This window comes from Haliotis rubra, unplaced genomic scaffold (assembly GCF_003918875.1).
Source record: "Haliotis rubra isolate DU_JTF1 unplaced genomic scaffold, ASM391887v1 Scf695, whole genome shotgun sequence".
Taxonomy (NCBI): Eukaryota; Metazoa; Mollusca; class Gastropoda; order Lepetellida; family Haliotidae; genus Haliotis; species Haliotis rubra.
The window spans coordinates 318,552-334,683 of record NW_025767407.1 but is presented as its reverse complement, the minus strand read 5'-3'; the positions used below and the strand labels follow the sequence as shown (position 1 = coordinate 334,683).

The window sequence follows — 16,132 nt, the reverse complement described above, 5'->3', positions numbered from 1 at the left end:
AAGAGTGTAATAGCTATCTTGTTAGTAGTAGGAATCATGTGCAGGAGATTGCTGGAGTAATCTTTTGATGGTGCAATCAAATTTGGTCTGAGATGCGAAATATGATAAAGAACCAAGACATCCTGAGATATTCTTCCATAATTAGTCCCTTGCTTTAATCAGGTTGATTTTCCACACTATATTGTGTGACATTATGACTTAATGAATTCAAAAGGTACAAAAGATGTCATTACATGGAAACAATTTTGTGTGATCTATATAGTGCCTGCAACTACATTCTTGGTTTGGTCATTTGAAATAGTCAATTGTCAGGAAACATGTAACTTGAAATGAGAATAGTCAGTTGTCGAGAAACATGTAACTTGAAATGAAAATAGTCAGCTGTTAGGAAACACGTAACTTGAAATGAGAATAGTCAGTTGTCAGGAAACATGTAACTTGAAATAAGAATAGTCAGTTGTTGAGAAACAAGTAGCTTGAAATGTGAACTATAGTCAGTTGTCAGGAAACATGTAACTTGAAATGAGAATAGTCAGTTGTCGAGAAACATGTAACTTGAAATGAGAATAGTCAGTTGTCGAGAAACATGTAACTTGAAATGAGAATAGTCAGTTGTTGAGAAACATGTAACTTGAAATGAGAATAGTCAGTTGTCAAGAAACATGTAACTTGAAATGAGAATAGTCAGTTGTCGAGAAACAATTGTAACTTGAAATGAGAATAGTCAGTTGTCAGGAAACATGTAACTTGAAATGAGAATAGTCAGCTGTCAGGAAAAATGTAACTTGAAATGTGAATAGTCCGTTGTTGAGAAACATGTAACTTGAAATGAGAATAGTCAGTTGTCAAGAAACATGTAACTTGAAATGAGAATAGTCAGTTGTCAGGAAACATGTAACTTCAAATGAGAATAGTCAGTTGTCAGAAAACAACTTGAAATGAGAATAGTCAGTTGTCAGGAAACATGTACCGGTAACTTGAAATGAGAATAGTCAGTGGTCAGGTGACATGATGAGATCCCAGCCAGCCAACTTCCATGGGATTTAACAAGAGAGAGTGAGTGAGTGTGATTTGGATATAATGACACTTCAAACACTTCAAAATATCTCGAAAATTATGAAAATAATCATTTTGAATATGACTCTTAAAACAATTTGTGATGAAAGCAAGTAACTTCATGACATTCTTTATTAAAGAATGTGCTTACTGTAATAACCATGAAACATAAAAGTAATTCCTAAATGTTAATGATGACGTAAAAAGGCTTAACTGGCCTTATAATGGCTGCGCTCCAGATTTTCAAAAGAAGCCCAAGTTAATGACAAAGAAGCCAATGATGTCATAGAAACAAAATGAACCATAAAAGGAACATCAGCACTGATCGTTAAATCCTCTGACATAAAACACCACAGGAAGAACCCCAAAAACCTATGTCTATCACTGGCAGATGCTTCCGTTTTATTAGACAACTGGCTGCTGTTATGATCTGCAACCATCTTTGTCTTGCCATCCTGAATCACCATCAACTAAGTCATAAATTTACTAATGTCTGTTTCATAAGTGTGTTTAGGAAACAACATTTAAAAATCAATATAATCAATTAAAGCTAGTCACTAAGTCTATCAGCAATGTTCATGGTATCTTGGGCAGTGAACTTGGGATCTACATGTATCTTAATGAAGGGTCGATGTTAATACAGGTGGATATAAAATATAACGAAGATCACTGAGCATCTATATTTACAATGAGTGATTGTGTCATATCATACCACTTTGAACTGTTTTTATACAAGAGATCAGCATAGTAAGCTCAAGGAAGCATTAGAAATTAATTTATTGTAAATGTGTTAGAACATGATATGCTACAAAGTTGACAACTACCTAATAGTAAGATTAGTGGTACACAAGGAATTGTCACTGGCCCTTCCTGTATTTTACATGTCTCAGACATCAGATTTGTGTTATTTGAACCCTTCAAAAAGAAGGTGAATGAGGTTTAATGTTGCAAGGATATTTTACACATACGATGTTTGACCCTTGAAGATCCGGGTTAGAATTGGTCTTCAGCAACCCATGCTTGTCTTAAGAGGTGATGACCAGGATCGGATAGTCAGGCTCGCTGACTTGGTTGACACATGTCATCGTATCCCAATTTAGTAGATCGATGCTCATGCTGTTAATCACTGGATTATCTGGTCCAGATTCGATTATTTAAAGACTGCCGCCCTATAGCTGGAATATTGCTGAGTGCGGCATTAAACAACCAAGCAACCATACAGTGCATGCATGCATGCATATGTGTGTTTCTGCTTACAGCAATCCCATTGAGGGTACATGCATCAGTCTAACATCGATACCCACTCAGACAGTGTCGTAACTCTGAGCTGACTAGTTCTTGTTTTGTCCCTTTAACACTGAAGCGTAACTGGAGATATAAGAACAAATACCATCTCATTAAGTCTTTTGATAAGATGCAGCCATGATCGACCAACCAAGCTTCCCCTTTCCAGACAGACAAACAACCCACAACCCTATGTAGTAGGGCTGTTATGATTCATTCAGTTATTCGGTAAATCGAACACTATATATGAATAATACATTAACTGTCTACTGTTATTGTATTTATTACACAATATTTGCATTCGTAACCCAATATTCATGATAAGTATCATATTCCCTCTACACAGGATTTGATATAGTCATACTATGTAGGCTGTTGAAAAATCCTCCAAAATAAGTGAGACTATTTATATCCAATCAGCAATATGCTAGCCATATAGCTAAAGCCCCAACAAAATGGAGGACAAAGACCTTGACCTTTGTCGTAAACAAGACCATGGTATTGTGGACAGACTGAAAGTCATCATAAGGGCCAGACTTGACCAAGGTTGGATGACACATATCGACTATAGGTCACTAAGCTGACCACCTTATTAAAATTAGTTGCCTGTTATGGCAACCATAACAGTGCTTGGTAGAAACTGTTAACTGGGTTCCCTGGGTTCAGGATTTGAACCAAACACACATCGATTCAGGTAGCTAAGGGACATAACTCTGTATAGTGAGCTCAAAGATCTGTAACCACCGGGCAACACTGGAGCCTCCGTTACTGACTGACTTACTGAATATACTACCTGACTAATCTGTCCCCGATTTGTCGAAACAAACTTAAGTTTTTACTCAAATTTCAAACTGAGTTTGACAATTTGAAACAGCTGCATTTTTAAAACAAAAGAACCCAAACAACTTGAGTAATCTTTACACCAAACTCAAATTGTCTACTAAGTTTGAGTTTAATATCGATTTCAGTTCATTCTGGTAAAGCATTTTCCTGCTTTTACTCAAATTTGAGTAAAAACTCTAACTTGGGTCAAAACTCAGACTTAAGAACATATTACCGGGTAATCAACAATGTCCCGTTTTATCTAATCATCAGCTCTGTCAAAATGTGTCAAGGTACTACAACACTTAACACTTTGCAGTCAAGTAAAGATTGAGATAAATGTCAGAGTTTAGTCTACTAAACCTGTTCCAGACTAAAGTACCTGTCAAAACAAACTTGTGACTATTGACATCACCTACCTGTCTCTGGACAGTCCACCTGAGGATCTACGATGTCTGAATGCAGGTTAAGGCAACGTTAAAGATGTGCATGGTGTCATAAAATATATGTTTCTTGATGATTTTGATGTTCAGTTGAAACAGATATGGTCCCTATTTTCATCTATTCACGATTTTCTTCATCTGGTGTATTTGATTGTACATTGATTACAGAATCAAAACTTGTTGTGTCAAAATATGCGTCGAACATACGGTTGTTTTGAAGCAGCAGCTTGGTCATTGTGAACTTATTCTTAATTCATTGATTGTCATTGAACCTCAGAAAACTTGAATAATACACTTAGTTCCCTTCAATTTTAACACAATGGTGTTTGACCAAAGTTAAACAAAAACAACCCATAAAAAGCATTGTCACTAAGGTGACATAATCCCCCCTCGCAAATTATCAAATCAAACTTCAAAACTAATGAAAGTGAAGGTTGTAGTTTGAGATGAAGTTAAATGTTAACAAAAGAATGAGCAGTCAACCTGCACCTTTCCAACATGATGCTTTGTGTGAAATATGAAGAAAATACAGCAAATCGTTTGTGAGATATCTCACTGACAATCTTAACATGAAGGTTAACATGCTGACATCTTCACAGTGTCCCTGTGACCTTGAAAATTATGTGAAGGTCACCAAAATCGACTGGGTCCTGCATCTTCCCAAGATGAAGCTTGGTGTACAATATGAAGAGAATACAGTGAACGGTTCCTGAGATATTTCGCTGACAAGGGTAAAACGTTAAAGTCCCCTTGTGACCTTGAAATGAAGGTCAAGGTCACCAAACCTAACTGGGACCATTCGCATACTGTGATGAACCTAGGTACCACATATAAAAAGAATCTAGTCAACGGTTCTTAAGATATTAAACTTCGTACATACGTATGGACTATGAACAGACGGACGGATGGTTGGAGCCTAATACTATATCCCCTGCTTCGCGTTAAACGCAATGGTGGGGAATAACAAAGCCTCATATCCACAAGGCAACAAGATATGACTAAGACTTTTGCAAAGATTATTTAGACACAACCTAAAAAAAAACATGAATTAGTGGGCGTTGTTAGGGAAGTGATGTTTAACAGGAGGAACTCCTTGAAATATAAATGTCATCAGTGACGGAAAGAGTTTTAAGTCAAAAAGTCCCTATAATGATAATATGAACTGAACCATTCATAAAAGTCCTTTACCACTGGGCAGTTTGGCAAGGACGATAGGACTACTGCCAATTTCCATCTCTGTTTTATAACTGCTTCAACAGCTGACTGAAACACTTCTTGTTGATATGTGTACAGTATAGACTTAACAATGGTAAGGATACATTTGAAGTTCATCGTGTCCACTGGCTGTTGCCATGGTTCCATTTTCCTGTCCAGAGGGATCTGTTTCAAGTCAGATGTCAAATTTAAAATTGAGGTCATATAAATATGAAAGTTTAAAGTAACAAATGCACTTTCGACAATCACAACCAACACATCATAATTGTAATCTTTTACTTAAACCAGTGACAGACATATGTCATAATAGGAAAACAGTATGTGATGGTTCATTTTTTATGTAAAAGTATGTATTTTTGAATTGCTGTACTTGGGATTCACATTTCAAATTGAAGTTTGGAGATCATTCTTTAAATGAAGAAACTTACAATTTTCGCTTGTTTCTGTTTCGCCTCCCTGGCTCCGGGGATTCGAGACACAACGGGAGATGTATCCACTTTCTTTTTCTTCTTGTCTGCTGCTGATTCTTCAACTGAAACAAAGGGCACAGAGACCATTACATCCATTCTCATGTTGATCTCTGTCAGCCAGCCTTAAACAAGACAGCAAACAGAAACAGTTCTTCAAAACAGAACCTCTCCACCTTCCTATTGGTTGCTACCAATCTTTTGTTGATCTCTGTCAACCACCCTCAAACGAGGCAAAGTAGACAGTTCCACAAAAGAGAATCTCTCTACATACCTACTACCTGCTTTGATTCTCATGTAAATCTCTGTCTACCAGCCTTAAACCAGGCAGGCAATGTAGACAGTTCCACAACACATAATACCTCCAACTTCCCATTGCAAGATACCAATCTTTTGTTGATCTCTGTCAACCAGCCTCAAGCCAGGCAGCAAATGGAGGTGGTTCCACAAGAGCGAACCGCCTCACCAACCTATTGGCTGCCACAACCATTCTTACCTTATTTCAAACGAAGCAGGCAAATGGAAAGAATTCCACAGGACAAATCTCTCCACCTACCTACTGGCTGTTCCTGATGAAATCTGTGATAGAACACTTGCAGAGAGAAGTCTCTTGACAGACAGTAGATGTCATCAGCCTTCAGACAGTCCAGAGCTTCCAGTGGCATCTCCAGGAGGTTGGGGTCAGCCAGTATAATGACACACTCCTGGCTGGGTGGTACCTCCACCTTGGGGTCCTTGGTCAGATTGACCCCACTCTGCGGACTTTGAGGGGACCTGCAATGAGGGTACATATACTATAGCATTCATCAGAACAATTTATCTGTTCCTAAGTGAGTATCACATATCCCTGTGGTGATACTGAGGTAGAATAAGTCCCCATCTTGCCACAAGAAAAGGATTTCTTTCTGTTTGCTAATCATTCACTGATTTGTCCTTGACCAAACCAATTCAGTAATACTAACCGGCAATAATTTACAGACCACTGAAACACAGCTAGATTGTTGCTGCTTTTCACTAAACCCCAATTTTGCAAAACTATAAGATCCAATCCACAATTCAAGAAATAAAACGGTTCTGTATATTTGTGCCAGTATACTGGTAGTTTCTGGAAATGTGGACAATGAAATCGCACAGATTGTGAGTCATGTAGGTCTCTGTCTCCTGAAGTGAGAACCTGGACAGCTGCAGGGAGCCTATATCTGACCTGAGTGCTGTGTCAATGGGGGCCATGATGGGCTTCAGGTACTCATTCATGGCGGCAACCAGACCTCGGAACTCATCCTGAAGTCTCTCCTGTTCCCTCTCAGACTCTCCCTCTGTCTGGGGCTGCAACATGTTCTACATCATCATCACCACCACCACCACTACCATCATCATCGAGGGCAGCATTGTCTCCATCATCATCATTATCATCATCATCATCATCACCATTATCATCATCATTCATACAATTTGAACTTTTTCAAAAGATTATGTAACAAGTCCTGACTGTAGGATCCATACTGAATACATAACATACATAGTACTAAATAGAAGTATGATCATTGTGCAACTTCAGCAAGTAAATTGTCCATCTTTACAATTATCATTAATCAGACTGAACTTCTTACCAGTTGCAAAATTGGAATAGAATAAAACAGTACTTAAAATAAAATTGCAAACACTGATGAATATTGATGTTAAGATCAACAAAATTCAATGATTGATCAGTTACCATGACCAGATAGTCAATGGTAAGTGTCCATAATCAATTGAGGTGGGAACTTGCTACCAAATTTCAAATACAAATTGTCAATGAATTCCGTTGGTGTTTAAATCATCACACATAAAGGCATTCATCATCATTTGCCACCAATTGATTATTCCATTAAGGAATAAGATTCTATCAATTCCTCATCATGGTATTAACAGGTTCTTTAAAATACAATTTCTGGAAAATACAGAAAACCAGCAACTGTTTTTGATGTTTGATTGATTGTTTGTAACAAACCATTGACCAACAAAACAATAATCATTAGCTTAACACTAAACAATGGTTAATATTATGTTATTACTTAAAGTAAGGGGTTATTCTCATATAAGCCTACTCCATTATGAAATACAATATAACATATTTCCTCTAATAACCGCCCCATACTTTCATACCCAGAGCTTATTAGAGGCCTGGCGCTTATTGGAGACCCAGCACTTATTGCGCTTACTGGGTCCCATGCATATTTATATACATGAAACCTCCTGATTGCAGCTTCGACGATTACATATTATTCATCAACCATGTGGAGGACAGGAAGTTGTGACTAAAGGTCCGTTCCTTAACAAATCTATTTTTGGATCAAGGGAGAATACATTAATAAAAACATACCCAGTGCTTATTACAGACCCAGTGCTTATTACAGACCCGGCATTTATTTCTTAAACTGCTGCTTTACTCCCAGCACTTATTAGATATCTGGCGCCTATTTGAGGAAATATGGTACCAAGATTAAAGTATCCTCAGCTACCCTCCATGACTTTATAACTGCTACTGATCATTCACATATCTGGGATTGTTTTGCAGAGTGCCACTTCACTGGACAATAGACCATGAAGAGTTATCTCCCTTACCCGAGCCTCCTGCTGTTTCATGCCATCCTCCAGGTTCTCCAACATGCGAGTGCGGAGCGCTGCCTGAGTGCGCTGGTACTCCTGCTTTAGCAACATCTGCTGGAAGTTCTGCTTGTGTAGACGGAACTTGTTTATCAGTTCTTCCAGCTGACGTGGACTTGTGTCCACACCAAACACACGGGCACGACTTGGTGCTGAGGGCAGGGCAAAATATTATTGCTACATACTCTCACTATGGGACCAACCATTAGATAATCAGGATGGAGTGGCATATTATAAAAAGAAACCATCCCAAAAACTGCTAGACAGGAATTAAGCTTTAGACTAATATAAACAAAATTAATTATCAATTATCCACCACAAACAAATACAGTGTTTCATGAGTTTTCTAAAAATCATTTTGAGTCATAATTAAGAAAAGAAAAATCTGGTTTTGCAACTGTATCCAACTTTCACATACAGTCTTAGGGCACACCCCCAACCCCAGAACATCAACAGCCAATCACTAAGGGTATAAACAATGACTTTAAAGTTTAAAAAACTTCAATGCCTAAAGGGAGAATGAAAAATCGATAATAGAAGCGATACATAGGAGCAAAGATTGACATATACCGCAGAGAAACAGAAAACTTGATGTTTATCAATGATCATTGCCATCATTACAAAATGGCAAACCTATAACTATTGTCTTATTTCTGGAAGACCGAGGAAAACATTTGACAAGAAATAGAAGCATTATAAATCTTTGTTCTAATCTGTCCTTTGGAAAAGCTGACTGATAATGAGAAAGAACTGACTGATGAATGTTAAATCGATATTAATGTTAGTAAATCTAAAGGGAGTGGCTGGCATATGAACTTTATGCATTTTCTTGTGACACAAACGAAACAGCGGGGTTGTATATCATCTCCATTTCATATTGATTCAGGACTAATTCTTCCTACTCTTAATTTAGCTCTAACTATCTGAGCTAATAACAACAAAATAATGATGAAAGGAACTACATGACAAAAACAGCCACATGCAAAAAAGAACTACAAGATAAAGTAATCAAAAGAAATCAACAGTACCAGCGGACTGAAGCTCACCTTTCTTCAATATATCTTAAGGGGTGAGTGAGTGAGTGAGTGAGTGAGTTTAGTTTAATGATGCTTTTAGCAATATTCCAGCAATATCACAGCAGGAGACACCAGAAATGGGCTTAACACATTGTACCCATGTGAGGAATTGAACCCATGTCTTCAGCATGAGTGAGTGAGTGAGTATGGTTTTACGCCGCTTTTAGCAATATTCCAGCAATATCACGGCGGGGTACACCAGAAATGAGCTTCACACATTGTGCCCATGTAGGGAATCGAACCCGGGTCTTCTGCGTGACGAGCCAACGCTTTAACCACTAGGCTACCGCACCGCCCCCTTCAGCATGATGAGTGAACCCTTTAAGCACAGGTGCTACTGGGTTCCCCACTGCCCATATAGAGGATCTAGTGAAGCACTACCTTGAACAGTATTTCAGTTACATCACGGCATGTCAGTATGATGTGGGGGTAAAGCATGGTCTACCATGTTTACCACTTTAATTTCTATATTTTCAAATTAGGAAGTGAAAATTTGAATATCATTCAGTTACTGGCCTTTATAGTATACTTGTATTTTAAGTAATATAGACCTGAGAAACTGATAAACTGTATAACAGCTAGGGGTGCTGGCAAAGTATTGATACAGTCCAAAAACGAACCTCACTGGCATATCTCATAAAAGTTTATTAAAATAACTCCAAAGTCCAGTCTTCTGACAAGTGGTGAAAGTTACAGAATATATCCAGTCACCCTGAGGACTGTCAGGAACATGCATGCCAAGTTTAAAATTCATCAATCCAGTAGAAGATGAAGAGAAGATGTTTATAGACAACAGCTGACAATTACAATGGATAAGAGACAATTTAGCCATGCCATGAGCTCTCCTCAGCCTAAAGCCAAGGAGATAAATAAAATACTACCATCAACATACAACTACAGTGTATTAGAATAGTGCTATATCTGTCTCCATGCAATGTGAACACCAGTGACAGTAATCATGGCTGGTACTGTAAATCATAGAGTTAACTGCATGAATCTCCCTATACGCATGTGCATGATGCATGCACACATCTGTGCATTTTACAGATTTCCTTTGTGCATGCACTTATAGTCAATAAATACCATTTATCACATCACTGTCATCATACTGTCCTAGAATAGAACAGAAAATCAATAACACATGTAGCCATATATATGTATTGATGAATTCTGGTAGCGCAGCCATAGCAATTTTGTCATAAGATGAAATATCTGTTCCAGTACATGGACACAGGCTGGGGAAATTGAAGAACTGTTATCAACACCAAACAGTCATTTTCAATACTAAATAACATCCAAACAACATAAAACCATACATATTTTCTCAAACTACCAGTACCAGATCAACTGTTCATAAAGTTCTCTAATAGAGAACATATTGCTGAACATTAAATACTTAGCTAAAAAAGTGTTAAAGCGTTAAAATTAATTTTGATAAGGGAGGTAGTTACTAGTTAGGTAGTTTATAATTCTGGTCACCATAGAATCACTTCTTGTTACTGCAATTACGACACAATGAAACATTTAACATTGAAAGAGACTGTCTGATGTTTGATAGCATCCCTTCTAAACAAGGTCAATATGTCGCTGGTCATGCATGTTATATATCTACTACATCTATGTACCTGCAGCAGCAGCAGCCCTGGCAGCTGAAGAGAGGTAGTGGTGCATCACACATCAAACATTGCAATGAGAGTCAGTGACGAGGGTTTATTATTGCGTTCAACGGTGTTGTAATGACATAACTACATGCAGGGCAGTGAGGGAGTCTTAAGTGATGCGGGTCATTAGTGTTTATCACTTTGGTGAGACCCACAAACATGGGTACAGTGCTGGCAAACCAATACTTGGAGCAAAGGGGATTCTATCCTATGATCTTAGGATCCTGGACACAAAAGGGAAGTAACCTATCACAGCATAATGTGCAGACATCTGGAGTGTCTTTGTTTATTCTTTGTTAGCAAGTTAAGTATTATGCAAACGTAACAACTGCAGAATCTCTTTAAACCAAACTGCTAGATAATCTAAACGCTGCTCTATATCTTCTTTTGAATTTCAGCTTAAGGCAACAATATTACATATAAGACGAGTATATGGATGACAACTTCTTCTTTATGGTATAACACGACGTTTCTGGGCTACAGAATCACCTGAAGAAGGGACAAGAAGTAGCCCAGAAATGTTGTGTTATACAAAAAGAAGAAGTTGTCATCAATATACTCATCTTATATATTCATCAACTTCTAAATGCCTCTCAAGAATCTCAACAATATTACAGATGCTAAACCAACTGAGCACATTTATTACATTATTGTAACCAAGGCAACAAGTCATCAGCCATGAATGCTGAAGCTGAAGTACACACTTTGTATTAAAACAAAACCAATTCATTCTTAAACTGATTCACATGTACATGAACAGAAACAAATTAAAATTTAAGTGTATTTTGAACACTCCACAATCTTGAAAAGTGTCTCAATATCCAGAAAAAATAATCCTTTAACAAAGATATGATGTGATCTGAACAAAAAGATTCAAAAGAATAAAAATATAAACAACAAGTATTCAACCAAAAACATTATCTCACCGAAAACAAGGGGGACAATTTTGTTATAGGGGGAGTGAGTGAGGTGGATTTAACACTGTTTCAGTCAGTATTCCAGTTACATCACAGCATCAGTGTCAACTCTATAAGTGTGATTACTCCAACACCTAGTGCTTATGTCTTCAAACTATTAGCTGTGCAAATGATATGAAAGGCTCTGCCATAAAAGCATTTTAACATTCCACTAGATCTTTTCAGCCATTATACACTGTAATCACATCATTAAACAGATCCAGTGAAACCTTATTAGCCTGAAATCCAAATGATCATACAAAATCTATCCCATTATCTATTGTTCTTGACAAGCAGATTACTGACATTAGACTGATACAATGGGCTGTGCATTGTACCAAACATTTACATAAATGTATTTGATAACAAGCACCATACCCTCCTCATTGTTATACCTCCTCGGATACATGGCATTAATTGGCATGTTTTAATACATGTGAAAGACAACGCTGCAACCAGTTGAACATTTACTACAGTGTGTTTCAAGCACTGGGTCATTAATGTTAAGAAAAGAAGTGCATAAAATTTAAGGATAGTCAAATAACTTTTTCAATCAAAAAGTCAGAAAACATAGCATTTGATAACAGATTCTGGATTTTCTATGTCTATATGAACATGAAACTTTGAAGACACAGAAATCCTGTACCAGATCATATTTTATTAGCTCGAGAATATCATGTGGTGTTTAACCTTTTTCCATGTGAATCTTTATCTGAAATAATCTATGGGGGTAAGGTTAACATGGTTTCAATTTCACTGGTACTTGTGAAGAACACAAGAATCTCCACCCCAAAGGTTGGCCATCTCTAGGGGTACACCTACCTGCCATCTGTTTAGGGTTGGGTTTGCCTCCTGCTGCTACAGGCTTGTTTAGTTTGTCAAGCAGTGCACCATACAGGAAGGTTCTGAAAACAATAGAAAGTATAACTCATTTTGGAAGATCCCAAAACATGTAGAAAGTGGTTTCCACTATTTCAACAACCTTCATTAAGTTAGTAAAATAGTGTAATGCCACATAAGTTCTGATCTTGGTAATGATAACATAGTACCATGAAAGGAGAGTACATTATTCCATGATTGGTGAATTTGGAAATCTGGATGGTCTCATGGATACAGTATCATACAGAATATCTGGGTTCAATTGCAATATCCAGACTTTTGAAACTGCATATAAATTTTATCTGTAGACAAAGGTAACAATATGCAATGCTTCTGTGGTGATGGCATTTCACCATTTTGTGGCATTACACAATGACTTACTTATCAGGAGAATGCTGTAAAACAACAAAACTGAAGTTGGGAGGGAATTCCTTAAGCAGCTCTAAGTGGTTGGGAAGAACCTCAATCCTCTTCCAGGCCTGTTCAAAACAAAGAAACCATAAGTGGATAAACATCATTACATGTAACTCTGATGAAAATATTGTTATGTGGCAATAAAAGTATGTTTTATTGCTGTAAAAGTATTTGTAGTGATTATCAATGTCACCAAATGAAAGAAGAGCCAGTAAAATGTCTACTGCAGTTGGTGGCTGTTAGTGGAAATTAGACTTATCTGCCCTTGTTGAAATGACATGACATCTTCATTGTTCAAGATGTTTTTAGATGTGGCAGTTTCTTGACAAATAGGTATAACAATATAAGGGAGACTGTTTTGGAAAGTGCATGTAAAATCTCCAAATCATCATCATCATCATCATCATCATCATCATCATCATCATCAGCAGCAGCAGCAGCTAAACTAAGATCTAGGCAGGACATCCTATTATTGTACATTTGATTGCCTTGTATTCAGTGTAGTTGTAAAACCTACAGATAAAGACTACTCATTTCTTTCATGAAGGGGCACAAAATGGTCATGTTATTTCTATAGTTTGCCTGGCCTGTACATTGCGCTAACCTGCCAATCTTGTTCCAGTGACGCCTCCAGTGATTCCATGAGCGGGCTGTTAGCCAGGTTTGTCTTGATGTCTGAAGACAGCAGGTTCTCTCTCTGGTGGAGAAGAGCTGCCAGACGGGACGTCACAGGGTCAAGCTGGGAGTGATCCAGAATGCTCTGCATGTTCTGGGAGGCAGAACAGCTCTGCAAAACAAGCCGAATGGTTTTGAATATGACGACTGACATATGACTAAATGTAAACAACCACCAATGGCAGTTTTCCCTGCAAGTAAACAAAACAGTGGTCGATACTATGAGCAATGTCCAATGCTGTAAGGGTATGAAGCAGTCAAAACAGTGGTCGATATTATGAGCAATGTTTAATGCTGTCAGGGCATGAAGTAGTTAATGCAGTGGTCAATATAATGAACAATGTCCAATGCTGTCAGGGTATGAAGCAGTCAAAACAGTGGTTGATATTACGAGCAATGTTTAATGCTGTCAGGGTATGAAACAGTCGAAACAGTGGTTGATACAAAGAGCAATGTTTAATGCTGTTAGGGTATGAAGCAGTCAAAACAGTGGTTGATGTTATGAACAATGTTTAATGCTGTCAGGGTATGAAGCAGTCAAAACAGTGGTCGATGTTATGAACAATGTTTAATGTTGTTAGGGTATGAAGCAGTCAAAACAGTGGTCGATGTTATGAACAATGTTTAACGCTGTCAGTCTATGAAGCAGTCAAGACAGTGGTCTATATTAAGAGCAATGTGCAATGCTGTTTGGGTAGCAAGCAGTCAAAACAGTGGTCGATGTTATGAACAATGTCCAATGCTGTCAGGATATTGCTGGAATATTGCTTAAACTGGTGTAAAACTAAACCCATAACTCTTAGTCATGACTGATTCTATCAGTCAGTCCACTGAAACTTCCAAACATCCACTCACCTGATGAAGAGCCAGGAAGTTGCTGGCTGCAGCTGCATCAAACTGACCACAGCAGTCCACTAGTTCCAGGGAGACCACACCTGCTAGGTCCTAGAACATGATATGTATGTGTACAGTGTATGTAACAAACAGGGGTGACTGACTATCCAGGGCAGTGCTACTCGTACCATAGTACTGTCACCTTTAAGAAACGGATTTGTGACATTGGCTATAATAAACATACACAAATCACATTTTAACAGTGAAGAACATCAGTTGATAAGTTTTAAGTGTGATGACAGCCCAAACTCGAATTTATAGCAATGACATATATATATAAGATATAAGAAAGGTGTGTCAGTAAATCGAAAAACAAAATGGCGGCCCGGCTCGGCTCGGCTGGGTTTCGGTCTGACAAACGCTTCCATCGCTTTGACCGTTGAATAAACTGCACAATTTATGCTCAGTTGACCTCTGTAAAGTACCTTGCGTATCACTAACCTGGTGATTTTATTCTCATTTAAAGCTTTCAATAATTTTGCCGTCCATTCTCGCACGAAGTCAGGACATATGCCCGGAAGTAAACAAATCGCAGGCTGCAGACCCGCACCGAATAGTAGAGCGAGTCTCTGATTGGATAATATAGTTGCACGTTAAAAAAGGTGGGAATAATAGAAGACGCTATCCAATCAGAGATATGGGCAAAGATGTAACAGAGGTAATTATAAGGTATTCAAAGGAATTACACCTTTCAATTTTGATGCAAAGATAACTACACAGTTTTTCAAACTGGTCCAGGAAACTTTCTATTCAAAGTATCATATGCTACATGACATTTAAAGCTGACACACTGTTCTGCTTTCATGTGATATTCATGGGAAAGAAGATATTATTAACATCTAATATATTGGATATTTACTAACTTATCCTACATGTCATATAATGCAATCTCTGCTGTTGAATTGAACATAATCCAGATGGAAATCTCTTACCCAGGGAAAACTGCCCTAACACACAACTTGATGCACCAACCAAATTCATTCATTTTTAGAGCATTAGTTACATGTCTATGGAGCGTCTATTACATACCGTGTATTTGTTGGTGAGACACAGATTGAGACACTGTGTGAGACATTCGGTGGCCTGGGTCAGATAGTACTTGGACACAGCATGCTGGCTCTGAAATACACACAAACACTTGATAAGGAAGCCCCAAACAAAGCAAGATCTTCCATATGTTAAGTATCAACAACTTTCCACTACTTCCAAAATTCTGTGTAACTTTAACCAAATGAATTAATGACAAGCCAAGTAGGCAATGGGGTCCTAGAAAAGACAATGTTACCTTCATCTTCTTGATCAGTATGGCACACTTGTGATGATGTCGGTCTTGCAGCTCAGGCCCATCTTTCCCATCCTCCTCCTCATGCCCATCATCACCACCCTCGGTGGGCAGCTTCAGCAGGTCCTGAAGCAGACAGTAAACATAATATAATAGGCATACGCTATGCATCTACGATGGATTGACCACCCTGTCATAATCTAGTACAGAAATATGACATTGGGGGACACAAGGAGTAGACTTCTTGTATTCTACGTGTGTTGTGAATAAATCCCAGGTCCTTCGTGTGTAACAAGGGAATTTAAAAACATTTTGGCTTCCCTGTTACTTTGCACAAGTCATATTATCAAATGCAGGCCCAG

General features: G+C 38.0%; 1 protein-coding gene across 1 annotated transcript in view; it reads right to left on the bottom strand.

Annotated features, from left to right (window-relative positions):
* LOC124258502 (cilia- and flagella-associated protein 46-like) overlaps positions 1–16,132 on the bottom strand; it is an 88,164-nt gene that overhangs the window by 18,271 nt on the left and 53,761 nt on the right. The window contains 13 exon segments of the mRNA XM_046692574.1: positions 3,582–3,617; positions 4,925–4,985; positions 5,249–5,352; positions 5,844–6,061; positions 6,492–6,613; positions 7,892–8,085; positions 10,635–10,658; positions 12,449–12,531; positions 12,887–12,984; positions 13,524–13,706; positions 14,450–14,539; positions 15,518–15,607; positions 15,774–15,896. Coding sequence (XP_046548530.1) covers positions 3,582–3,617; positions 4,925–4,985; positions 5,249–5,352; positions 5,844–6,061; positions 6,492–6,613; positions 7,892–8,085; positions 10,635–10,658; positions 12,449–12,531; positions 12,887–12,984; positions 13,524–13,706; positions 14,450–14,539; positions 15,518–15,607; positions 15,774–15,896 — 1,426 coding nt within the window.